The sequence below is a fragment of the Lates calcarifer genome, linkage group LG11 (assembly GCF_001640805.2).
Source record: "Lates calcarifer isolate ASB-BC8 linkage group LG11, TLL_Latcal_v3, whole genome shotgun sequence".
Lineage (NCBI taxonomy): Eukaryota > Metazoa > Chordata > Actinopteri > Centropomidae > Lates > Lates calcarifer.
Genome location: NC_066843.1, coordinates 15,079,188 through 15,104,791, shown reverse-complemented (window position 1 = coordinate 15,104,791; position 25,604 = coordinate 15,079,188). Strand labels below are relative to the sequence as shown.

The following is a 25,604-nucleotide window of genomic DNA, read 5'->3' as shown; positions in this document are numbered from 1 at the left end:
TTGCACACAAGAGCCAGTGAAAAACTACAATATTCACTTCCCATTTTAGCTTTGACGATTAAAGCACGCGACACGTCCTGCGAGAGAGGAAGGGCTCAGTATGTTGATTGACACATTTAAGGGCCAATCACAGTAGAGCCTGTTAAGCGGTGAGCCAATCACGTGCCGAGGCTTCAAGTGTCGCTTTGTGGTCGGGACTGTTTTGATGCAGTTGGGAAAAATGCTGGAAGGGACGTTTGACTGTGGAAACATCGCCAGAAGCGTGTATTTGTGAATGTTTTTCCCGTTGCGGATGTGTATACTAGAAAACTCAAAATACGTCGCCTTCAGAAATGTCCGCGTTTATTTGTGTTAGCATTGCATGCTACTGTTTTTAACCCTAGCCAGCTGGCAAGGCGTGAATTCCGCAAACCCAAGAAACCAATGTCAAGAATGCGTTGAGCTAGCTAACATGATATTTTGATACTGGCCGCCGGTTATTATTAGCTATGAACATTACGCCTTTAAGTCTAGCTGTGTTCTTGACGTTTTCCTCTGGACCTTACAGATAAAAAACACTTAGTGGCTGCCTCTTAAAGACTGTTTGCAGGACGGGACGAGCCGAAATGGACGCCCCAGCCCCATCACCCCAGACAGATTTCTAGCGGTGACACCAGCAACTCGAGTCCGCCACATCCTGGCCTCGCACAATCACGAGAACCCAAACCGTGGCTGTCTTTCTTTTCTATGACACAACAAATTTATGCCCAGCTAGATTCGGTGGAATCGCTCTTGGACGATCTCCCATATATGTTTTATCTGGGCCTGTTCTTTGTGAACGTCTTGATCCTCTACTATGCCTTTCTGATGGAGTACATCGTCCTGAATGTGGGGATAGTATTTCTGCCTGAGGACATGGACCAGGCGCTGGTGGACCTCGGGGTGCTGTCCGATCCGGCCTCTGTCCCCTACGATACGGACACGGAACTGGATGTGTTTGAGGGGTATCTTGAGTGACAAGGCGGTACCAGAGGAGGAACAGGACATTTTTAGGAGGTGGTGGTGGGGATGATGCAGAAGTCTGGAGCAGGTTGGGTCAGCATGAACGCTCCCTGGTCAGTGATAAGGGGACAAAATGCTTCCAAGTGGATGCTGTCGTTGCCTTTCTCTCACACAGGCACATCAGTGAAAAAGTAAGCAAAGCAGACAGTTGTGTTTTTCTGACTTGTTTTTTTTTCTTTTTCATGCCCAGAATAAAACTGAGATTGAAATGTTATGCACTTAATGCAGTAACAAACCTTGAAATCTGTATATTTTTTTAAGGGAGGAACTGATGATACAAACAGATTCAACTCTGGTGATTCACCAGTGTATGCCATTTTCAAAGGATTTTCGATGTGATTATCTGAAACACTTGTGTCTATGTATCTCCAGGTTGTCTCGGATCAAAAGAAGGTAGCCTGAGGAAGAGATCCAGCACCGCCGGCTGTAGGATGAGCGACTGCCCCATAGAAAGAGCACTCTGCACTGGATCAGCTGTCAGTCAGTCCGCTGGCCTCCTAATATCAACTGACTCCAGTCGGACACAAGGGGGTTAGCGCTGGCATTTGTGTTCCTCACTTCGGACACAGTGAGAGATAAAAAGGAAGCACAGTGTGCTGCAGGTGGAGAGACATGGCTGTTCCCCATGGAAGAAAAATGAATGTCATCAGAGATGTGGGGCATGTCTCAAGTTGTCTGCATTGCAGCCAGTTCAGATACAGCAACCCTTGCATTTATACCCCAACAGTTATCCAGGCTGTGCAAGATCTGGTGGCTGACTGCAGACGGAATTCAAGTGAAACGCTCGCCGCTCCAGTCGCAGTGCGATGTGCTTCACATTGAGACATCTCAGAAGAACTGGCAAAGTGCAGGAAAACAATGTGCACTGTAGCTCCCTCGCTTACGTAATCACTCACAGAACAACTTGTTTTAACTGTTTGTCCTTTTACGTTTTCAGAATGCATTGCCGCTTTGCAGGCTCACTCATCCTTGAGGCGTGATTTAAAATGTCCATCCATACTGTATGTGTGCTTCAGGGATGTACACACGCACTGTTCAGAAATCTGGGCGCACTGGCAAGACACAACACTGACACTGGACACTGGCTATGAAACCAGAGAATAGAGGAGAGCCCTAAACTCTTCAATCTCTCTTAGAAATCAGGAACACCATACTGCACTGGCCACTGAAATGCAGAAAGTATGAAAGTGGGTCTTCTTTTAACCCATGTCACATTAGATGATTTATGGTCATTTGCAAATTTAACTTTCCAAAAAACAATAAACAGTAATAGTTTAGTTTTGACAGCTGGCCACATTTGCCAAAATTATATCAGTATGAGTAGAGTCAACAGCTGAAACCTCATGAAAGAGAACCTCAAAAGAAGTATTTCAGGTGTTTGACATGTCCATCCTGTTTGTTGCATATGTGTTTGTTCTTCTTCCGCCTATCTTACTCCAGGCATGATATTGGTTGTGTTGGATTTTATTAGTTGTCAAGATTCTATTTTGCCGCACTTTCTTCTGTTCACTTTGTTATGAATTAAGAATTCAGTTTATGAAATGTATATTCTTGGCAGCAATAATAAACTGGATTCAGACAACGGGGCAATTAAGCAGTTAAACGAATGAGATTGGGCACAGAATCAGGTAATTATTCCATCCGTCTGCCAGATTCGGTTGTGGATGGGTGGAAGAAAACCACCTCATGTTAGTGACTCTTGGAAAGAGAGAGTTCACTCGATTTACAAGATAATCGTAAGCCTTGAAAGTACTGTACATACCGTTGGTCTGTGAGGAGCACTTACAGCTCAGCTAGTTAACTAAACATTGATTTCTTGAGGCAATACAGAGGAATCAGTATTTTCTCACAGCATAGTAGAAGCAAACTGTGCATAATTGTCATGCCCTTAGCCGTAGAGCCGAAAAACCATTTCAAAGTATTTGCACATGCACGTTTCATACTCTAAACAAGCTTTAGTCTAGAATTTCATTGCCTGACTATCAGTGTTTTGGATGTTACACTCTCACCAACGTGGCTCCGCTCCACTGTCCTCAGCTCATCTGTTCAGATGGCATTTCAAAACAACACTTTGCCAACTCAGTTCAAATGATACACTGTGCCAGGTCAATTGTCTGCTGCGATGTGTGACAAATTCAAATGAAAAAAGCCATGATGAAACTCAAGTGCAGGGACATTAAAAACATAGAACTAAACACATAAATGACAGTGCAGTTAGATTTTCTCCATTCCACAGGAGACTGTTTTTCCAAGAGTTGGTACTAGAGTCCAGTTTGGATGACTGATGCTGATAACCAAATTCTTTTTTTTCTTTTTGGATTAAAGCTGCCATTAAGCAATATTTCATGGTGACATTTACAATATTTGAATTTGTCCGTGTTAGTCAGTACGTTCGTAAGAATTCTGTTTTTGGCAAGATATAAAATGTTCTGAAACAGCATTTAGACCACACGACACTAAAGCTCAGGATACTAATATTCATTGAATATTAAAAACATGTTTGTGTTGAATCTGATCAGATAGTCAGAATCAGGTAAGGGCTTCCTGTAGATTGACCGTGCATAGTTAATAAATAATGTGTAATGACGATGTGTAATCCGCATCATGCTGGAAATTGACGACATTAACTATATCTTATTTTTTTAACCACAGTGTAATATCAGTCGATGAGTTGCGTAATTCAAATATAAAAGTCACTCCCTGTATTGAGAAATCAGTAGCAAATGAAGCTGGTAGATGGGGAGGATCCTTGTTTTGTATGAAAACTGTTTATAAATCTCTTGTGTTTAGTTACAAGTGAAAGATGTGCCATTTCCCAGGCATGACAGCTCACTGTGTCGGCCACTCTGCTCACGGCATCTTAATTCACTGAAAACTCTCATGTGGACTGTGACAGATGAAAGCCTTTGCTTGGTTTGATGGATGTCATCATTATCATCATCAACATACAACCTTTACCCAGTGCTTGCGTCCTCCCTCCACATCTGCTTCTTCGCAGACATGCACATGCTGTAATAAGCTATGGATCGTGACAGAGTTTTATTTTCCAATGTGTCTATTTAATAAACTTTGAGCGAATGCCAGGTTTTTGTTCTTTAACTGTTATTTTAGATATATGTGTTTAGATTACAGTGCATTGGATTAATGTATTTGAAGTGTATATGTTCATCTCAGACTGTTTGTTAGTGGTCATGTGCTGTGCTGGTGTCATGCTGCCTTTTGCCCTCAAGAGAGCACCAGAGCACCAGAGAACAACAGCAGCTCATTGGTGAGCTTTGATACTGCTGGTGTACATGAAAAGAAACCCTTAATATATCAGACAGGAAGTTGCCAGTCTTCAGATTTGTTTGAAGAGTATAATGATTCTAGACTGAGCCACTACTGTTTCACATGTGGTAAACTGAATCAGATATTTTCCCTTTGTGTTAATGATGAGCATGGCTCAGTCTATTTACAGTGACCAAATATAATTAGGTAATTATTATTATTATTATTATTAATTAATAATTCTTATTCATTTTGTATTTCCATTCTTACAGGGTTCATGTAAACAACACAAAATGAATGACATGCAAAAAATGAAGACAGGACTGTTCCTCTAAAACCAACTATGCAACCACACACACACACAAAAAAAATCCGCCAGTAACTTCAAAGTGCATCTCATCCATGACATAGATGATGAATTGCAAATGTGAAATTATCTGCAGCAACATTTTGAAAACAAACGTGACCCAGATTAACCTCATGATCAGATAGAATTTAGCTTTTTTTCACATTTAAACTGATGAACAAATGGGAGATGTGTGCTATGCTACAGTGGTCTGGTAGAATCTGGTCCTAATGTCTAAACTTGTGGAGGGTACCTGTGAGTCCCCAATGTTTTTTTGTTAAACTTTACTTTTAAAGGGGCACTCCAGTGATTTAGAATTGTGGTTTCATAACTTCGAAGGACTTACAAGAGACAGATTAGGCAAAAATCAAAATCAAAGCATCAGTGCCTTCTTCAACTATAGGTTAAGCCCTCAAAACATTAGATCCTTCCCATAATGCAACACAGAAGCCTGCTTTTCTGGTAAATTTTAATGTCTCTCAAACTATGTGCCCATCAGTTTGTAACACAGGCTTTCTGCTGAAAAATGTCTATTAAATGCTGCTTTCATTTAATAAACAGGCAACATTATACAACTGTTTTCACACAGTGATCAGCAGCCTCTGTGATGAGTAAACTGAATTTACAGAAATAGGTGGAATTCTTAGAGAACCTCTTTCAGGACAGTATAAATCTGAAGAGACACCAGAGTCCACCATAGGGACCACCATAAGTAATAACTAAGTATTTATGTCTAGTGTCAATGCAGTTGAATTTTTCCCCTTACTTTTACCACAATATCAACATTAGGGAAAGTCTGTCCTCGCTCTATTCCATCTGATTCATATGACTAAAAACAGATTAAATAACGTAATCAACTACGAAGAGCTGCGGACAGAGTAACACTATTAAAGGTCAGTTGCCATCAGATTAGAGAACTGAAACCTGTTGGCAAGGAAGTGAAAAGAGGTTTTTAAATACACTGGCAAATTTAGTTAACAAGTGAAATGGTGAGTGGAGAAAGAAAGAAGGCATTTAACTGACTTGAAACATTTTATTTATCAAACAAGAAATGTCAGATGACTGTAAAGCTATTTATAATTTACAGCTGCAGACAGAGTGTAAACTGATATGTCATTATTTCCACAAAAATATAGTGAAGCAAACTATTTAGCCAATGATATCAAACAGAACAAAATCTATAACTGGTAACATGAAAAAACAGCCGACCTCATAGTGCAAATATGCTTCTTGAATTTGTGCGAACATTACCACACACTTTGCAGTACTGCGTAGCGCTGGAGGATTAATTATGTCCTTCGAGGACTGAGTGGAATCTTAGAAAGACTCTAAAAAGATAAACTCCTAGCAGCAAATACCTCCGCATGTGTGGTTTGTTTCTTTGTTTGTCTCTTTCTCTTTGTTCATGCTATTGTTGCTCAAGCATTCATGCATTTAGAAAATGTACTGTGTAGTGTAAACATGTATGCTTCAGATGCATGATAAAAAAAAAGTTCATAGCCCTGTAGTAAAGAGGTTCCATATTGTTCTAATGCCAGAGGATCCTGCTGTCCTGCTGCTGAAGACGTTCAAAGACTCCGTATGGGATAAACTGGTTCCACATTCTGAGATAGTTTGAGAGGACAGAAGAAGCAAGATGAGAAAAAAATGATAAAGAAAATACATTATTAAGTAATACGACATAATAGGGAAGGAAATGAAATAACAGTATTTTAGTTTTGGTTTTGATTTTAGAGCAATTAAAAAAAGGCCATAGGCCACAACAATGATCACAAACTCAGACACACAAACGAGGTTGTCTCACCTTAAAGTCTTCATCTTTTGACAGTTTCTCAGACTGGCTCCAAGGCTCTGCACACCAACATCTGTCAGCCTGTTGTAGCTCACACTGTCAAGAAGAATAAATCAAGATTAGTTTTCTTGTGATATAACAGCTAATCTCTGTACAGACCACTGGATTGCGTGTGAACATCTTCTTCCATCTAACCAGATCTCAGAGGTTTTTCTTTTAATGTTACCTTGTGTGCTGAATGTTTGATGAAACTTACATAAAAATATGAAAATCACAGCACATTTCATAATATTACGAATAATACAATTAATTAAATAAACGAGGCATTACAAACAGTTACCCTTTGTTTCTACTATGAGTCATAAATGATTAAACACATATACATAAACCCACACGGTTGCCATACATGTCTGATGGAGATGTGAGAAACACAGACTTACTCCAGGGCGGTGAGTGACGCCATGTGTGGGAGAACAGCTGCTAAACTCTCTGCCCCTTCGTCAGAAATCACATTACTGTAGAGACTGGAAAAAACAAAGGGAGGGGGAGGGAAGTGAAATTCTCTGGGTTTACAGTATGTGTGATTGTGATTATCTTTGTGTAGGTGTACAGTAGTAAGTAGTGTATGTGTGTGTCTACATTATTTACCTCAAACAGTGCAGTTTGGGCAGATCCCTTAATGTGGTTGTAAGTCTCTTCACCCCATGGTTTCCTATACAGTTCTGTGACAGACTGAAAACCAGAGGGAAAGAACATAAACTTAGTTTTACACACATAAAAGGCTAGATGTTTTTGGGAGGAATTGTGAGTTGAAATGTTGTGCTTTTTAAATCACCACAGCCTGAGAATATATTAAAAATAGGATGGGGTCAATAAGTTGTACTCACTTGAGTATCTCCAGCGAACTGAGTGAGGCTAAAGCATCAGCCAATTTCTCTGCTCCCTCGTCCCCTATCTTACTGTTCTCCAGACTAAAAGAAGGGGGAGAGAGAGAGTGACTGTCAGACACTAGAAACAAACACAAAGAGACAGATGCACTGAGAGAGAACTAGGAGTAAGGGTGTGGATACTTACTCTAAGTGCTGTAGGTTGTGTAGACCTGGTAGGAGCTCCCACAGCATGGGAAGACCCAGGGGACCTTTCTCTGGACCAAGCCTAGAGGCACACACACAATCATCATCATCATTTTTAACTTTTTCATCTTCATTATCATCATCATAAAGTAAAATGTCATGTCTTACTCAAACTCCAGCTTGCGTAACTCTTTGACAGCTGGTACTCCCTCTGCCAGGATAGAATCTGATTGGCTGCAACTACAAGTAAACACAACACACACTTCAGTGGCCAGACACATATAGTTGCAAAATTTAACTGGGTCTGTGTGTGTGTGTGTGTGTGTGTGTGTGTGTGTGTGTGTGTGTGTGTGTGTGTGTGTGTGTTTGTGGTGTATTACCTGTCTGACAGCCTCTTGTGCATATGTATGTTCACCAGCTTTGCTAGGTGCTCTACATGACACACTTGTGTGGCTTTCAGGGGGTGGATCTTTAACTTGGACACTGCCCCTTGTAGGAGTCCCTCTTCACTACTCTTCTCCAGCTGCTCCCATAGGGTGATAACATCAGCAATGCATGCCCTGGGGGACACCAAAAGGTTCAGTTTCAAAGGGTCTGACATTCATGTCAATGGACCATATGAATAATAAATGGAATAAATGGACAAAAATGCAGGGCTTGTCTATGAGCAAAATAGGTCATTTAATATGAAATAACTAACATTTGTTAAGCCCTGCTGCTATGCCACTCAAGCTCTCAAGCACTTAGCTATGACAACCATGGCAGATTCACTTATTTTTGAAACAACTGGTCCAGACAGAGGTAAACCAAAGCAGATGTCGCATTTCTAGCCAGCAACTGTTAATTTTGCCAGCTGAAATGACAACGGTCGCTAGCAGATTTGATCAGCTGTGGCTCACTCATTCATTATGGTAATGTTAGCCCCTCGAACAGGATTAAAAAACTCTTGTCTTCCTTTGACTTTTTACACCACCAAGTTTAAATGTGCAGACAAGTTTAACAGATCTGATGTGTCTATGAAAGGATAGTGACTGTTTTAGGGGAAGGGGTTTTACCTCCAAGAACAGAACTCCCTTTTTGAGGTGTGGATAATAATCAGTACCTGTATGTGTTGATGTTGTTGAGTCCCACCAATGCCCTGAGTCCTGAAACTTGTATCCCTGAATCCTCCAGATCCAAGCAGAAACTTCTCCCTTCAGTCCCACCAATTTCAAGAGTATTCTGCACGGTGAACACATCCGTCGGGTTGAGTGGAACTCCATGAAATGTCAGGACTTCTGGAAGATTTGCTGCCAGGTGAGCGACCAATTGTGTGCTGCCACTGCCTCTGCTGCCATTGCCATGGCTGAAACTTGCTTCATAAACATAGTGACATGCCTCCAGGACTTGGGCAGGACTCAGGTCACTGTAAGAAAGACCTTCAAGGTGTTTTGTCACTAAACCTTGCTTGCTGACCACCATATCCCTGAAAGACGTCTCTGTGTATGAATGAAGCCTCTGCAGCTCTGTTCTGTTGTGGAAGAGGAGGCCAACCGCAAATCGCTGAGTGAGTTCAAGCTCCTCTCTTTGAGGTCGCCGACGTCCCTTTGGGCCTGACTGGAAAGGGAGGGTCTGGAGGAAGGTGCGGTCTGATACAGTCCTGGGGAATCAGAAAGTGAAAGTGGGTCAGGGAAATTCAGATGGGGTAGAACACTGGCTGTGAAAGAGAGAAGAGACCAGGAGTGGAAAGGGATATGCTCCTTAATTTTTATTTTTTTTTTCTAATAAGGAACATTGAGAATACTATACCAACTTAAAAGTAAGGTTTATTTACCTTTCCATCAAGTTCTTAAGTCCGATCTATCAGTCAACAACCTGTAATTTTACTTTTTTATCCCTATTATTCTGATACACTGTAGATCTTTACCTTGACAAAGATAGATGGACACCCGCCAAGTAACTCTGAAGGAAAGGGTTGGCCCACAATGTGATGTGGTCATCACTGGCGTCACAGTTCTCCATGTCCATCCTCCCTCTGTTTTCCTTCCTCTCTCCTCCCCCTCCCATCTCATCTTTGTCCTCCCTTCCTCCTCCCTCACTCTCACCAATTGAGACCATCAACCTTGTCCTCAGGGGGTGAGAGAGGAAAAGCCTTGTCCTAAGGCCAAAAGCCCTGAGTTTGGCACATAAAGTCCGTCTGGTGGGAAGCATGGAGGAGTTGGTTTTGACCCCCTCCCAGGCCAAGGAGCTCAGCTGAGACAGCAACTCTCTCTCCTCTGCTTCCCTGCTACCACTGTTCATCTCTCTGTACACTTCATCTTCCTTATTCTCCTGCTCTTTTGCCCCCCTTTTTCTTTGGGAGCGAGTGCGAGACCTAGTGCGAGTGCGACCCTGTGCTCTGGACTTTGTCTGTGTATTTTTGTTTCTTTGATTATTGCTTGAGATTTGTGTCTGTGTTTCTTCTTCAGATTGCAGGGGTATTTGTGTTTGAACTTCAGCCTGTACGTTTGTGCTCCTACTGTCTTTTTCCATTTTCAAACAAAGCACTTGATGGCAGAGCCCAGTTAAAGTTCTTGGTAGGACCTCCAAACCTTTGGACTGTTCCAAAACCAAGCACACCAACCGACATAGTCCGGGGTTCCAGCAGAGGAGATGTAGATAGCTGCAGTTTTTTAAGCACTCTAAAGCAGATGTTCTGAGGGCAGTATCAGTGAAGTACTGGGACACATATGTTTCTACATCTGTGGGAGTAAAGCCACATACTTCCAGAAAGCTGTCTGCCCGACGGAGAAGCTGGTTGGCAGTACCTCTTGGTCGTGTAGAGAGCAGAAGAGTGCATCCTGGAAGAAGGACCCTCTGAAGGATGGCAGAGTATAACTGTCTTACTGTGTAGGTCTGTGCTCTACTGTCTTTCTGCAAAGACGTTATCAAGTCTTTTTCTTGAGTCTGGAGTAGCATTTCATACTCCCTCAACTCGTCAAACCCATCAAAGATGATGAGCACTCGCTTAGGGGCTGCAAGGATTTGAGCATAAACTGCCTCTGGGTCCATGCAGGAAGGGGCAAAGGCGGAGAGGTTTAGTAGGAGGGTCTGAAGGCTGAAGGTTGGCTTTGTTAAGGTGAGTGCTTTGCCGTCTAATAAGAAGACAAAGTCAAACTGTGGGATGCAGTCTCTGGACCAGTCAAGACAAAGCTTCCTGATCAGGGTGGTTTTTCCCATGCCTGCATTGCCAAGTAGCAATATGTAGCGTTTGGATTTATCCCCATTTGACCTTTCAAAGATCTGAAAGGGAAAAGATCACAGATTATCTTAAAGATACTTTTAAGAAAGGCTTTTGACCAATTTCATAGGTCATGTAAACAAAAATGCTCAACTTCATAGAATTGAATTTGGCTGTGTTAAAAAATCACATCACTAGATGACAACTATCTTTTCTCATTTATCTGTGAGCTATCCAACAAAGGTGATACTCTCACCTGACTCTTCCCCAACAAGCTTTTTTGCCGATCTGTATCTCCCATGATGACAAGCTCCTTGTCCAGGCATTTGTTTGTGTTTTTTCCAGAACGAATCTCTCTGTGACTCAATTGTACATCCACGTAATGAGAGGTCAAGCTAAGACCCTCCTCCATATCCTGGCAAGTTTGATTCATGTGGGCTTTGGCCTCCTGAATGTAGTCCTTAACAACATCTGAAGAATGAACACAACTGTTTACTGTGCTGCCTCTCCACAAAACATGAGTTAAGATCAAAGCAGAGGAAGGCATTAAAAGCATGTGGTAACTTACGTGGAATGTCAAGGACGGTGGGAGACTGAGGAAGAGGTGATTCTTTACATGGGGATATCTCTGCAATGTAAGAAGTGATGATACTTATAACATGACAATAACTCTGCAGGGTAATTAATGCACACAGAGGAAGAAATGAAATAGATACTGATACACACCAGTGGAAGGGGAGACTGGTGAAGAGACAGGGGTTGCCATGGCTTTGCTAGCAGTGTCTGAAAGAGATCCTGGTGGCGATGAGCTCATTTGGACTGGTGCTACTGCCCCGTCCTCTACAAACACAAGAGAGGAAATAAGGGTAGCAGTTGTTAGGGAGTGGTTACCCTGTTGTTTCTTAAAAGGCAGAACTAAAACAGTTAATATAAAAAGATAACCCATATAATAATGCAAGACATTTTTCTTACTCACCCGGCGAGAGTGGTTGCATTTCATGTTTGGAGGGTGTGGAGGGAGCAGGAACTATTAGAAATAAGGGTTAGAGTATTTACTGTTGGTACAACTTTTCATAGTGCAGAGAAGCAAATAGTAAAAGAGTAATTTGACATCAATTTATTACAAAAAGCACCAGTTAAATGGAACTGTGACTGTGCCATAGTCTTAGACTGTCTAGTAGTACTACATGCTTAACTGAGTCAAATATAGCACAAAAATTGAATTGAAGAAAAAGTATCTAGATGAATATGAAAAGTTGCTGATAGGCAACTTTCTTTCCATTATGTTACATTCAAACAGAAGATTATATCATTATAGGTGTGTGATTACTTATCACTGCTGTATCTAGGGCATACTTTCTAGAAGAGGGTTGGAGTCCAGTTTTCAGGGCAACTAAAACTGTATTTGAGCTGAGTTTTCATTTCCTCTACACAGTCAACACCTCTCAGATACAATGTCAACAAAAACTGAACACTATAGCCTTTACAGACTGGATTTTTAGATTGAACAGATGTACCTAAAAAACTCATTAACATGGTGTATGTGAATACTTTACTCACCTAATATATATGTAGGTGTAATAACCGGAGGACGGAACCTCAGAGTCTGAACCACGTGATATCCTTGAGCGTCTGGGATGGTGATGAACCGAATGGAGGGATGGAAGTGAAGGATTCTTGTTGGAGGGGTGGAAAGGCCCTCTGTCTCTGTAAGACTTGGCTCTGGTCCTGTGTCAATGCCTGCAAAACAACCAAAGACAAATTTGTTATCATTGCCTAAAAAGGGTTTTCTTAACCTTGATCAAAACAGGAGGTTGAACACGGAAAACAAACGTATTGTTCTGTTTCCCACGATTTAGAGTCAAAGATTTTGTGTCACAACTAAGGCTATCAGATTTGCAGACATTAAGTCTTGAAAATATGTTTAAACCATAAACTTCTTCCTATGTTTTGTGTTGCGGTTTCATTAAGCAAAGCATTTAAATTCTAGTTGCTCTGATCAGTCTGCTCAGTGATTGACGGTAGACAACTGATTATGTTGAGCTTACAACTATGTGACTCTGGAATGATCAATGTGAGCAGTAGTACTAAATCAGATATCTAAAAAGTACCAAATTGATCTGGAGGAAGTCACAGAGGTGAGACTTCTTCTTTTTGTTGATCAACGTGAGCTCTCATCTGAAGAATTCAAAATTAAACTTCCTGTTTCTTGATCTGCATTCTGGTACCATGAAGGAACCATTCAAGCAAGGCCAGCCAACATCCCTTTAACCCATGAGTCTACTGTTACTACTGTAGTATGTTGTGTGGATTGCCTTGTCTGTAAAAAGGAACTTTATTTACATAGTAAACACTCATGTGCATGGTGCTTGGATGTTTTGTTCTGTTTAACACACTACATTAATGTTACAACTACGTGCAACATAGATTTTTTTAAAATTAGTATAAGCATTTTATTGTGTACTGTAGTAGCTATTTAGTTGATAACCTATTTTACTAACAGCTTGCAGTGATATTGATAAAACATTTCATGTTCTTTTCTCCCCACCCCTTCATGACAGTCACTTGAATTACCCCCTGTAGATTTCACTTCTGAGGCATGTGATTTTTTCATAATGCTTCTTTATTTTTATTTTTTTTTTTTAAACAAACAAAAACAAAAAAACTACTCTTCAATGTCTGTGTGTTGTCCTTTGCAGAAGGAATAATAGACACTTACTCTGAGTGACAGCTGGCTCATCTTGTGGCTCTTTTGTTTGTGCTTTACCTGAAAAACATGAAGGATCAACATTATAGCATGGCTCTTAGCTAACCTCACATGAAAACAGCCACAGTTATGCTTTAGATCATAAGGTGATAATCGGTCCATGGGCCACTGGAATAGCCTTTGTTTGGTTTTATCCTTTGTTTTTTTTGTTTGTTTTTTACTCTGTATCTGAAAGTATTGTTTTAAAGACCATACCATTGTACACTAGCAAGAGTTAGATCCTTAACTAGAAATCATGTTAGCATCTTAGCATTTCTGCTGCCCATTTGAATGTGTGCTGTATAGTTTTAGATTTTTGTCTAAAACTGCAACATGGTTTGCAAATTGCTGAGCTGTGGTGAGGTTAAAGTGATTTGTAGTCAATGGGCTAAAACAAGCAAAATCACTGTTATGATCTTGTTATCAGTTTAACGTTTCTACTTAAACACTTATTTTATAAAATATTTATTATTGCTATCAAATTGTTGAAATGAAGTAATAATGGTAACAACAAATTTTGTGTGGCTGTCATCCAAATTCTTGCATTTTTTGTACATAATCATTATGAGCTGATTTGTAATACTGAACCTGGACTCTGTTCTGAGACAAAATGTTTCACTATAAAAATGATAAGTGAACAATAAAACATTAACTATGGCCAACAGGACTCTGTGCAGGTTGTATATTCCACATTGACCCACATTTGAAGCCTAAATTCCATAAATAATTAATAAAAAAAAAAAAAAATCTGGGTAGATCACCTGCTCTCCTGGACCTTTTTGGTCTGGATGGTGTGTTCTCATCAGTACACTGCTGTGCCCGGGGAACTGGACACAGAAATCAAATATGTAAATCTTCTACTCAAGCAAGAAAATTTGATGCATTAGCTCAGGTTTGAGGATCGTAGCTGCAATCCCACAATTAAGTTTTATATGACAAAGGAAAGTTTTCACAAAAACTGAGCCGCAGTTGGTTCTAGGTAGCAGCTGTCTATCTACCTTTCCGTCTTTTTCGGCTTGGTGGTTCATCCTGTCTCTCCTCGTGGCTATCCGGACGGGGCAGCTCTGTTGTCACAACAATGTCACCTGAAGCGCATGAAAGAGGAAGTAAAAGAGTCAGTGAAGCAGCTGGTAGACACAGCAACTAAGAAATGGAGGTCATTCTCATGCATATCAGTACTGTTCTAAAAATCATAATAGTGAAGCATTTTCTATAAACGTCTTGAAGACTGGAAAAAGGAAGTGGCAAATAAGGTAAAACTTGGGGCAAGTGTGACTTCAAACATCATGAAAAAATGTTTCTCAACCCTCGTTGAGTTTGGGGTGTAGCAGAACTTTTTCTTCAGATATATATAAACCCAAGTATATAAGGTTAACTTCTTTATCTACAGTTTTACATGTGTATATTTATTATTCATCTATGGTGACATGTTTGGAGCATTTCTTTTTCTCCTTTAGTATTATTCATTGTCTACCATATATCAGGAGATGATTAGAGTAAAATGAAAAGAGAAGATTCTTACTGGGGTTGTTGAATTCCTCATAATTCAACAAAGAATCGCAGTCGAACAGTACATCTGCTGTGCCTAGGTAAGAAAATGCATAAAGGGAATTAGACAATACATCACATTCATACTTGAAGCTGTGTGTTTGTGTGTGTAAGTCACTAAGTAGACCTTTAGAAATGGTGTTTTCTTCATTCTTCTATTGTATTTGAGTTAGAATGTGTGTTTTGCAACTTACCTAATAGGTAGTCTTCATTCATGAATTCAGATATATCATCTAAAACACAAATAATCAGCATTATCAGACAAAACACTGACTGCAGTTTTCATATCAGTCAGTCAGCTAATCCATCCATCCATCCATTATCTATACCTCTGTTTGGGAGGGGGGGCTTGGGTAAGACCCTGGATTAGCAGGCTATCACAGGGCCAGTAAGCTAATTAACCATTTCAATGAAATGTTTTTTTTTTGTTTGTTTGTTTTTCTGGTGCTGCTTTCCAACATCCAGCATTTGTTTCAATTATAATCATTTTAATTTGAACTAGACAAGATTTTCATGTCAAATATCGCAGGAGTACCAGGCCCAAATGACAAGGAGGAGCAGAACATGTTGTAGCCTGCTAATTTAAAACCATGCACCTTTCACAGCCCACAGTGTCCTATGGGATACCTTAGCTACTCTGCACCAGACTAAGATATGCAGCTGAAACTGTCAGACTGAATGGATGTAATAAAAAGGACAATGTTGCACACTTGGTGGTGACTGGTCAGGGGGACAGAGATGGTTACAGAGTTGGAGAGCACTAATTCAAATACTAACCTGGTAGATCTAAATCTGTGAAGGTAAGATCAGATTGGTCCTGATCTACTTCTTGCATCTTGGCACCTGACAACACACAGATGACAAAAAAAAAAAAAAAAAACTTAAGTGAAGAAACAAAAATACTGACACACAAATAACTTCAGACAAAGATTTGGCAGTATCATCACAGCCACAAGTTTTTTGCTATCAAGCTTCACACATGTTCCCACATAAACTTTGATCATTTCCTCCTTGCTAAATGTACTTGTCATTGTAAAGAAAAATACCCTGAATAACATCCCATTTTCTCACTCTCATGTGCTGCTTGTGCAGTCCTAGGTAAAATCTGTTTATATTAATGCAGAACTTCCTGCATCGTTGTGCACCACAAAACCTTGACAGTTTCCCCCTACATGCAGACAGAGAGGACACAGATAATGTCAAAACAATTTTACCTGGCAGCTACTGTACCAAACAAGTTGAGGTGATTAGAATAATGGGAATTGTGAAAATACCACTAGAAACTCTAGAAAACAGTCACATATCACATGATGCAAGTTCAAAGATTCCAGTTTACATAACGGTAGCTATGCTGTATATGTTGACTGCTCAGTGTTAGAAATTGAAAACAGTTTGTTGTTTAATTACTTTCTTTCTCTGTGTGTGTGTGTGTGTGTGTGTGTGTGTGTGTGTGATCAGTGGTTGTAGTTTATGTCTGTGAGGTGGATGTGTTCTTCACTATGTTTGTGTGTATGCGTTTTTCTTGTACTTTTCCTCTCTACTTCTATTGTTTTTTCCGGACATGTAACTTGTTGCAGTATGGATTTTAACTTTAAGCAGAATGAGTTTACATGTGCACAATGTGCTGTACAAATAAAATGCCCATGCCTTGATTTACAAGAAGAGTAGGGGTCATTTTTAAGAGCAGCTCTTCAAGCATCACTTGATTATTCACATGTACTGTATGCTCAGAGAAGAAATGCCAATCACAAAACAGGTATACATGTAGGCTCTGTATTCTACAGAGGCCTATGACTACAATGATCATTTTAAAGTTTATCCCAAGCAATTAATATGAAAATAACACCAAACTATAGGAAATTCCAAAATGAATCTAAAAAAAAAAAAAAAAAAATCAAACTGGAGGGAGGAAAGCCTACAATTAAGAGAATTTAAAAATGATTACCACATAAATACATACAAAAATATGCAAGGAAAGAGAGCCAACAAAGTCAGTACTAGATTATTTTTATGGTTAATACCTCCATCCCCTGTCCAGCGAAAAGGCTTCTCTCAACCAGTTTGAGAAGCATCTAAAGCTCCAGAGCATAAACTTAAGAGTATAAGACCACATAAATACAGTAAAGCTAAAAGCTAAAAAAGAAGGTTTTTGTGCTTATAGCTGTCACGTACGACAAAATGTCACTAAGTGATTTGATACATAGTGGCCCAGGAGTCTTATACAGTATATAGATTTGTTTCTTTATCAGTCTTTCAGAGGTATGTAACTAGTGATTTGAGGGGCTACCACCATGGTTCAGGGGTTAAGACACCCTCTTTGAACTAAAGTATCCCCAGTTTGAGCCCAGTTCACATCATCTGTCAAATAGATGCCAAAACTGATGACAATAAAAAAGTAGAGAGAGGAAAAGACAAAAATTCAATGGCAGGAAGCAGTGGAGAGGTTCTTAGGAAAGTTAGTAAGGTTGGAGGAAGTAACAGTGGAAAAACAAATGCAATTCTTTATTTGATGCTGAGACCCAGAGATGTGCATGGAAATAGACAGTTTTTGCAATGTGTTTGTTATACCAAGCATAGACACAGAAAAAAAGAAAGCTTTTGCATTTTTACTCATTAAAAACGTACCGCTTCCGTTAAAAGTACACTCCTACCTACACCACTGATTAAAAGCTTTGGAAAACCTTTTGTAATGTAGGAATCATGATATCTCAAATCCCAAATTTAATCAAAATCTTTTTTATTCACTCATGGCAACACAAACGTGTTGCAGTTGTAGGCTGCCTTGCTTTCACCTTCTGTCCATTTTAATCCCAAACCAGAGCGACTCAGTTTAGTCTCAGTATAGAGACTGTGCTGGTCTTCAATCATGCAAAGCCACTATCAAGTTCTTTTCCTCTGATGTTCTGGGTCATGATCTTGTTTTCTGATGATGCCCCAACCAACCAGTCTGTCTTCTTTTGTTACTTGACTTTTTCTCACCATTCTGACTGCAATAAACAGTAGTACTTCCTGAAGCACATTATTGTCCTAATAAATCATCAGAGGGTGTAGTACAGTTGTTGCACCTGTTTGCATTAACTTGCAAAGCTTCATTTACTTTCATTGCTGCAGGAAAACAGTACATTTACCAGTTTCTTAATCCCTGAAGAGGTTGTTGCTGTTGACCTATATACAGTTATAAGGTTATTCACTGGACTTAAATTGCTTAAATTTCAATAACAGCTTGAAAAATGGGGGTGTTCTAAAACTTTGGGCCGTTAATGTACGTACTGTATGTGTGTCATAATCTTTTGGCTGGTATGCAAATTTAGTATGGCCACACAAAGCTAGAGGGAAAGAAAGTCATTCTATTTTTTTCATGCCTACCATACAGAACTTTCCTAGAACAGTCAACAATTCATCACTCTCAATACATGGCCTCTCACTGATGGGAGTGTACTCTCATTTCTGGCATGTACTTGTTATGACATTTTCATCTGCTCATCTAAAACTGGTTCTCAATACACAATACACTGTGTGACTGTGTATAGCAGTAAATGGGGGCTTTTTTTTTTTAACAGAGCTAGACTGGCCCTGGTTAGCACCTTACCCCATGTCTACTGGTGTGAACCTTTTGAGGCCTGTGTTTGATGCTGGAAAACTTTTGCAGGGATTTTCCGGTGCTTTTCACCCAGAGCTTGGACACAGTCTAGTCCCTTGACCCAACTTTTCGACACCAAAACACATGGTTTTGGTTTCAGTTAGAGACTCACCTCTGATGATTGTTTTCCAGTACATCCCAATACAATGCCCATATCTCTGTATAGTGAGGTTAAGCTCTTCACTGCTAGTCTTGTATTTAGACTCAGAGATCGCAGGAAAAGATAATTATATTCCTACTTCTGGTTTAACCCTTAAACAGGTAGGAGTAGAAAATTAGTTGTAAAAAATAATTTCATGTTACTACTTATCTCTTTTGGATACTGACCACTGACCAAATTTCTCCCATTTCTACCCCATAATGTGGCAACGTATCTTGGAGGATACACACTTTTCAAAAGTTCCTAAATAACACCACAAACACAGTTATACATTTTTTTCTTTATCACAATATTAAGACAAAGGTCTTAATTCATTTTATGAACTTCTGTCGTTGTTTTATTGAAAATAAGTATGATTAATATGTAATTACGTACCCACTGGGAGGCATGTCCAGAATCATTTTGATTTCTGATCAGGCTGACTAAACAATGACAGATATCTTAAACAAAATCATGTGACCTTGATGCTAATATCAGACCAGACTTTTGATAAATGATAACTTGATTGGTGAAAACCTTCCATCATGCCTCCTACAGGTTATTAAAGAGTTTGTATCTCCTGGTGCACGTTGCCTGTTTAAGGACCTTAGCCAAGTCAGATGGTGTTCGAGGGGTTAACAGTGTATAGGGAACACCTGAATTTTACAGCAAACTTTTCTCTGTTTGGGAGTCATTTTATCACATGATGTAGAAGCCTTTACCATGACGACCACTCTAGATGCTCCAATGAATGGAAATTTTCAAAATCAGCTGCAGGTATCTTTTAAAGTCCAGGACAGGTCAGGGATGCACATGGCAGTGGCAGACTTCCTCTCCTGCCATGTGCAGTAACAAGTAAACAGTGCTAAAGTGCTAAGTGTTAAATCAGGACTTCTGGTGAATGAAATGAAGCCACAATCCTGCCAGACACACCCTGACTTGATAAAAAGCTCCAAAAGTCTTACTGAGTCAGACCCACAGAATCAGCTGTGAACTTTAAGCTCAGATCTCTGCTTGGCATTGCTCATTGTTTGTGTAGGACCCAATAAATCTTCACTGTGTACTTTACAATTCAAATTTCAAGTTCCACCAACAAGTGTATGGTATGCACCTGCTGTATCAGTTGTATCATCAAGTGTAAACGTTGCTCACCAGGTGCCTGTGTTATTTAACCCACTTGAGTTGAATTAGCAATGGTTTACCACGCGATAACACACAAAGCAAAACCTACCTGCCAACCTAAATATATTGCATTGCTCTGTCACAGTAACAACTTCATCAGTAAAACCAAGCACCAGTGGCTACATCCAACACAACACATGGTCAGCGTGAGGGGAAAAAAAGAAAATACAAGAAAGCGAAAAAAAAAAAAAAAGCCTTAAACATGCCCACGCACAAACGCGCTGGTCAGTGTCATTGTTGTTGCCAAAGCAGTGATTCAAACAATTGTAATTACTTTCTCTTAGCTGCCTGGAAGTTCCCCCTAAATACCGTGTTCCCACCAGCTTCCTGTAGCAACGAACTCTCAGCCCATCGACATTTCACACATGGGGGACATATTAATATGTAGACCCACTTGTTGCCACATTACACAGTTACAGACGCGCGTAATGGAGTTCACTCGCCCTGTGATGGCTGAAAGTTTGGTGCGTAAAATCATACAAAACATCATCGTTAAACACAACCATCAATTTATTCTATATACACATTTTCCTTGGCATAGTAACGTTTTTTTTTTAAGGCAAAAACAAAAGACAGTCAAACGCATCATCAGAGCATGCTTTTGTTTATGTTGAGCAGATAATAATCCAAGTTATAGATAAAACTTTTATCTTTGTGCCTGATTCAATAATTCAACTTAAAATCACTACAAATGACTCATATACACTAAACATGTGTGAATGAGAGGGAAACCCCCGCAGCATCTTTTCCTAACAGTACCTGCGCAGTTTGGATAAAAGTATCCCAAGCAGCCCCATCGGAGCCACCGAGATATTATTTTTTACCTGCCTCGCTGAGTGATGCTCAGGTCCGTTAAACACCTGTTGTATATATTCCGCACGCAATAAACTCCCAGCTGCGGTACGTTACATCCACCACCGCATATATCCTCAAATGACCTACAGCTCTTGTTAGTGCGCGCAACCTGCCCTCTAATAATAAACCTGCCTTTTACTTTCACTTTACACTAACTACAGAGACGCCAAGCTGAGGCGGTTGGTGCGGAGATGAGAGGATTACTGTGTCGATGTGTTTCTAGAACCAACAAGGTGTTTCGGTTTAGGTTGAAAAAGTTAGTAAAAGTCCATCATCACGCTTTTAAGTGCTCACTTTGTGCAGGAAAACGCAGAAGCTGTGGGCTACTCACTGATGTGACAGAAGCAAGTCAAAGCTCAAATATAAATACTTTTACAATATCACATTAGCCACATCCTCAAAGTATGGGTGCCATCATGAATGTGAGTGTTTTCAGGACTTAATTTAGCTCTCAGGCCAAAGATCTGTTACAGAGGAAGAACCTTCAAGTACATAATGCTGCTGTTAGACTTTAATCTGGGGTAAAGACAGGAGCACACAACTCTCCTGTCCTGTCAGGTCTCCAGAATTCCCTTTTACTTTATTGTGAATCTTTTTGTCAGCCTCCCCATGACTTTCTGGCAATTCTGTGGCCAAATTATGTCCCTCCTGAAGACCTGCCCCCTGAGACCAACATACCAAAAGCATGAATAAATTCCTGTGGTGAAGCTGTCCTCTGCTCTCGGACCTGAAATTTAAAACTGCCTTTGCATGTGAACACCCATCACCTAACTCCAAAATCCACTGACGATCAGTCATCACCTTACTCTATTAGTACTTCAATTGTGTTATTAATCTCATCTGCATTTATTGGTGTGTTCCTGTTACTATCAGCCAAGGTCAGACCATTTCACTCCTTTTTTCCATTCTCTTTTGTCCTTTCTATCCAGTGCTGCCAGAGGAAAAGTACTGAACTCTGTACTAATCCTCATGCCACAGTGTGTCCATCCTTTGCTTTCTGTGTATATTTTGTAGAAGCAGCCCTTTGCATTGTTGCATTGTTAAAGTTGCTGGTAGTGTTTATGTTATAATGAGTGATGAGTTACAATGGTGAAACTTAACAGCCTCAGTCTCGTAGCACAGACGTGCTTAAATGTCCAAATTTTAAACATTGGCTTATGTGTTTTAACTGTTGTTAAGCCCTGTGTGACCACAACAAAGCATGTGAAATACGACATCAAAACCTTAATCACATCTTGCCGTGGACCAGGAAATGCAGGGAGTTTTTGTTTATCAATTGGAAAGCACCTGCTTTACCTGTTCATGAGTGGCAGTCAGATAATGCATGCTATGTGCTGTGCTGCCACCAGACAAAATGTATTACATAACACATTCAGGCCATTAATACCAGTTTCTTTAGAAACAGTAGGTGTGCATGCGTATAAAGTATCCTCCCTTTTTTCTTTATAACTAAAACACAGTTGTAGGTCTGTGCGCTGTGGCCCATTAGGAAAAAAAAAGTACTTTTAACTGAACTTGAGAGTGAATGCAAGAAATCTGAGTGAAATGGTCGTAGAGGAATAACAACCTTGGACCAGCTGGACAGAGACCAGAACGGATCACATGCACACGTTTAAACGGGAAGCTCCACCCTAATTGATTGCAACAATCTTCACAGGGCTAAACATTATGCAGGCAAGACATGGTTATCCTCTGCCAGCGCTTTGTGTTATGTACTCAGATAGCATGTTTCCCACAGTGAAGTCACCACAGAGCTGTAGTGCCCAGTTTCAGTGTTTAGGGTTAGGGTTATGATGTATTATGTTGTATGAATATTTTAAGGAAATTCATATTTTGCTCATATAAATCTATATCCCCCCCAAACCTCCATGGGAAACTATGACGATATACGTATTTTCTACCCCACCCCATATCCTACTTTGGTATCCATGGTTGTAACTCAAAGGGAAACTGAAAGTAAGGTGCACCCTAACCACCAAACCCAGCCCAGGTATTTTGCCAAACAAAATGTGGCAAATACCTGCCTGGACTTATGAAGGAGAACAGAACACATTTATACTTGTAACAGAGCTGTTTTTCATTGCAAAGCATGAGAAGGGAAACAGAAAGCATCTAGAAATCATCACTATGGTGGCACCCAAATAATTAAATGACTGTATTCCTCTAACCCCAGACATTTCTTGTAAGTGGAAGGTTACAGAAAGCAAAGAGAGAAATCTAGTAGAACAAATATATATACATATATATATATTTGACGGCAAGCTGAATTAAAATGGGCACATGATATGATGATTATTAAGTGCAAACTTACCCCAGTGTGAATCCAGACTCTCCTCATCCTCTCTCTTCTCATGGAAGTCTGTTATGCAATCAGCGCTGCATCTTGTCGAGCTATAGGTGTCCACATCTCCTAATGTCATGCTATGACCTGTTTTTGAGTAAAATGAGTTATATTGTGCAAGAGTGTGAGTGTCTGTCGGAGTGCAAGGTGAAAGTAAATCTGCCACATCTGCAAATCTAGCATCTGTGCCATATTGTGCATCTCCTGTGAGACACATCAGGTCCTCTGTTGTGTCTGTTGTCCCATCGGCTGACCAGCAGGTGCTGACCTGTCCTTCCAGACAGGTGTCTGTGTTGTCTGTTGCCGCGCTGGCCTGCACAGGCGAGGGGTTTCTCGCTGCTCCATAGATATCAAAGTGATCCTTGTTCAATGCGGTCACCACCGCGCTGCTGACCCCAGAGAAACAGAGGCCCTCAGTGTCTCCTCCTGAATCCAGTGCAAAGCTTGTGTCTGTGTTCTCCATCCACCTGAAGCTGTCAGTGTAGAGGTCCAGTGTTTTGCAAGCAAGTGCGAGCTCTGCTTCCACTTCCATGTTCACATCAGGGCATTGTGCCTCGCAGTCTGTCGCTTTATTTTCATTTGTTGCACAGCCAGTAGTCATACAAGGAACCAGAGGCAGCAACATCCTCTGTCCTCTGTCCCAGTTCTGCCATAGAGGGACAGCTATCCTCCTAGCCGCCTCCTCTACTTTCTCTAACCACTCCTTCTCATCCTCCGAAATCCCCTCATCAACTCTTTCATTATCACTTATTGGCTTCAGCATTAATTCTGCACTTCTCAGCAGCTCTGCGATTTCATCATTGAGTCTGAGGCTGTGTTGGTCATCGCATGTCATGGGTGTGGACATGATCCTATGATTGAGGTCATCCATTGCTGGCCCCCAATTCAATTCATGAATTAGTCCATTCCCATGAATAACTCTGTCTTCATACAGCAGATCCATTCTTTGACTGGATCTCGTGCTGTTATTTTCATGCGCTGATAACATAGACTCCAATCTTGTCTGGTTGTGGTCAGTGACGGCAGATTCTCTCGACCCACAATCCCACACCTGGCTGAGATGATCCCACTGGGATCCTCGAGAATGAATCTGATCAGATTCCCGTTCCCACGTCGGTTTGCCATGAACAGCCGTATTTGAAATTCCCTCAGCCAGTCGATGAAGACTCAAGCTCTTGCTGTAGGCGTCCGAGATGATCCGCTCCTCCACCAAACCCTCCAGCAGAGCCTGGATCTCAGAAGGAGAGGCCCAGGTCAGAGCCTGGCGCACTCTGTCCAGGACCTCCTCGAACTGGGGCATGGCAACGACGTCTGCTCACCAGACATTGAGGTCAAGCAAAAGAGACAGCTACTAGTACAGATGGTTGAGATTTTTTTTTTTATTTAAAGTTTTTTTTAAAGGGACAAAAAGATTTTGCTGAGGAGGCGTTCACATTAATGGAGGGAGGTGTCTGTGAGGTTGTAAGGGAGGTCTGTTTGGAGAATTGCTCCATTTTTTTAAAGAGAAAGGTTTTTATTTCCTGGTGGCAGTGATGTCATTATTATCCAGAAGCAAGGCTGCATGCCTACCCAAGGAGAAACGATAATGGGAGACAGTCTTTAATTTTCACACTTAGTTAGCACTTCATACACACATCAAGAGCAGTATCACACACACTACAACCAAAAAAACCACAACCTTCAACACAGTACACATAGCCACCTGTTTATGAATTGGTGGTTATTCCACTGTTTACAATACTTTTCACAAGTCACTTCATTTTTCTGAGTACCTTCTACACAAAAAGTCTCACTAAATTACCAGATTTTCTAACATCAAGTTTTATGAATATTTGTTTCACTGATTTAGGGACTTTGTCTTTGTCTAACAGAATATAAGGAAATATGTTTGGTCATTTCCTTAATTTAAACCACACCTTCATTCCATTTGGGTCCATCACAAGTTAACATTTTCTTGCCTTTATGAGGGCATAACAATTGTTCACACGTAGCCAAACCTGAATAAACAGTGTCTCCTTCAGTTGCCATGCAAATGTACAAAACTATGTCAACATGACTAATAAATGAGTCTACTCTATTATCTATTTTAGACATTAAAACTGGTTTAGCAAAACCATGTGTGCCAACCTGCTATCACCACTATGTATGAAGCTTCATTTGTTTAGAGTCATGACTCTAGCTGCACCCCGTGTCATACAATGAGTAGTTATCTGTTAATGATAGATGTTGATGAGGAGAAACCATTAAAAAAAACTAAATATAGAGGTAATGGGAAGACATAGCTTATTTTCCAAAACTACTTGTGTAATAATTTAATGAATTCCCACATTGAAAACACTGTGTTTGCTTTCACTCTAGTATTTATTTAGCAAGAATTCTATAACGTACCCTCTGAATAAGATTTCCCAGGTACGGAGCCGTTCAGGCATCACAAC

General features: G+C 40.4%; 2 protein-coding genes across 3 annotated transcripts; one reads left to right on the top strand and one right to left on the bottom strand.

Moving 5' to 3' along the window:
- The first annotated feature begins 152 nt into the window (after positions 1 to 152).
- On the top strand, positions 153 to 4,124 carry dexi (Dexi homolog (mouse)). Its single transcript, XM_018672856.2, has 2 exons — positions 153 to 1,172; positions 1,414 to 4,124. The coding sequence occupies exon 1, from the start codon at positions 727 to 729 to the stop codon at positions 994 to 996; it is 270 nt and encodes an 89-aa protein (XP_018528372.1). The 5' UTR covers positions 153 to 726; the 3' UTR covers positions 997 to 1,172; positions 1,414 to 4,124.
- On the bottom strand, positions 3,328 to 24,554 carry ciita (class II, major histocompatibility complex, transactivator). Of its 2 annotated transcripts, none has more exons than XM_018672852.2 (22): positions 23,140 to 24,554; positions 15,790 to 15,855; positions 15,207 to 15,245; positions 14,987 to 15,049; positions 14,463 to 14,549; positions 14,226 to 14,291; positions 13,438 to 13,485; positions 12,279 to 12,458; positions 11,695 to 11,745; positions 11,445 to 11,558; positions 11,287 to 11,346; positions 10,975 to 11,189; positions 9,426 to 10,780; positions 8,622 to 9,158; positions 7,900 to 8,079; positions 7,688 to 7,759; positions 7,521 to 7,601; positions 7,334 to 7,417; positions 7,095 to 7,178; positions 6,887 to 6,970; positions 6,459 to 6,542; positions 3,328 to 6,258 (listed from the first exon to the last, which is right to left on the bottom strand). In XM_018672852.2, exons 1-22 carry the CDS (start codon positions 24,467 to 24,469, stop codon positions 6,183 to 6,185), a joined length of 4,956 nt encoding a protein of 1,651 aa, XP_018528368.1. In that variant the 5' UTR covers positions 24,470 to 24,554; the 3' UTR covers positions 3,328 to 6,182. The 2 variants fall into 2 exon arrangements, with proteins under 2 accessions (XP_018528368.1, XP_018528369.1); XM_018672853.2 differs by lacking the exon at positions 23,140 to 24,554 and adding an exon at positions 20,798 to 21,153.
- Between the last annotated feature and the right edge of the window lie 1,050 nt (positions 24,555 to 25,604).

Coding starts and splice junctions, on each gene's coding strand:
- ciita (XM_018672852.2), bottom strand. CDS start 24,469: ATGCCCCAGTTCGAGGAGGTCCTGGACAGAGTGCGCCAGGCTCTGACC. Junction 11,347..11,444: donor ACCAGTCTCCCCTTCCACTG/GTGTGTATCAGT, acceptor CTTACATTGCAG/AGATATCCCCATGTAAAGAA. Junction 6,259..6,458: donor CAAAAGATGAAGACTTTAAG/GTGAGACAACCT, acceptor AAACTATCTCAG/AATGTGGAACCAGTTTATCC.
- dexi (XM_018672856.2), top strand. CDS start 727: ATGACACAACAAATTTATGCCCAGCTAGATTCGGTGGAATCGCTCTTG.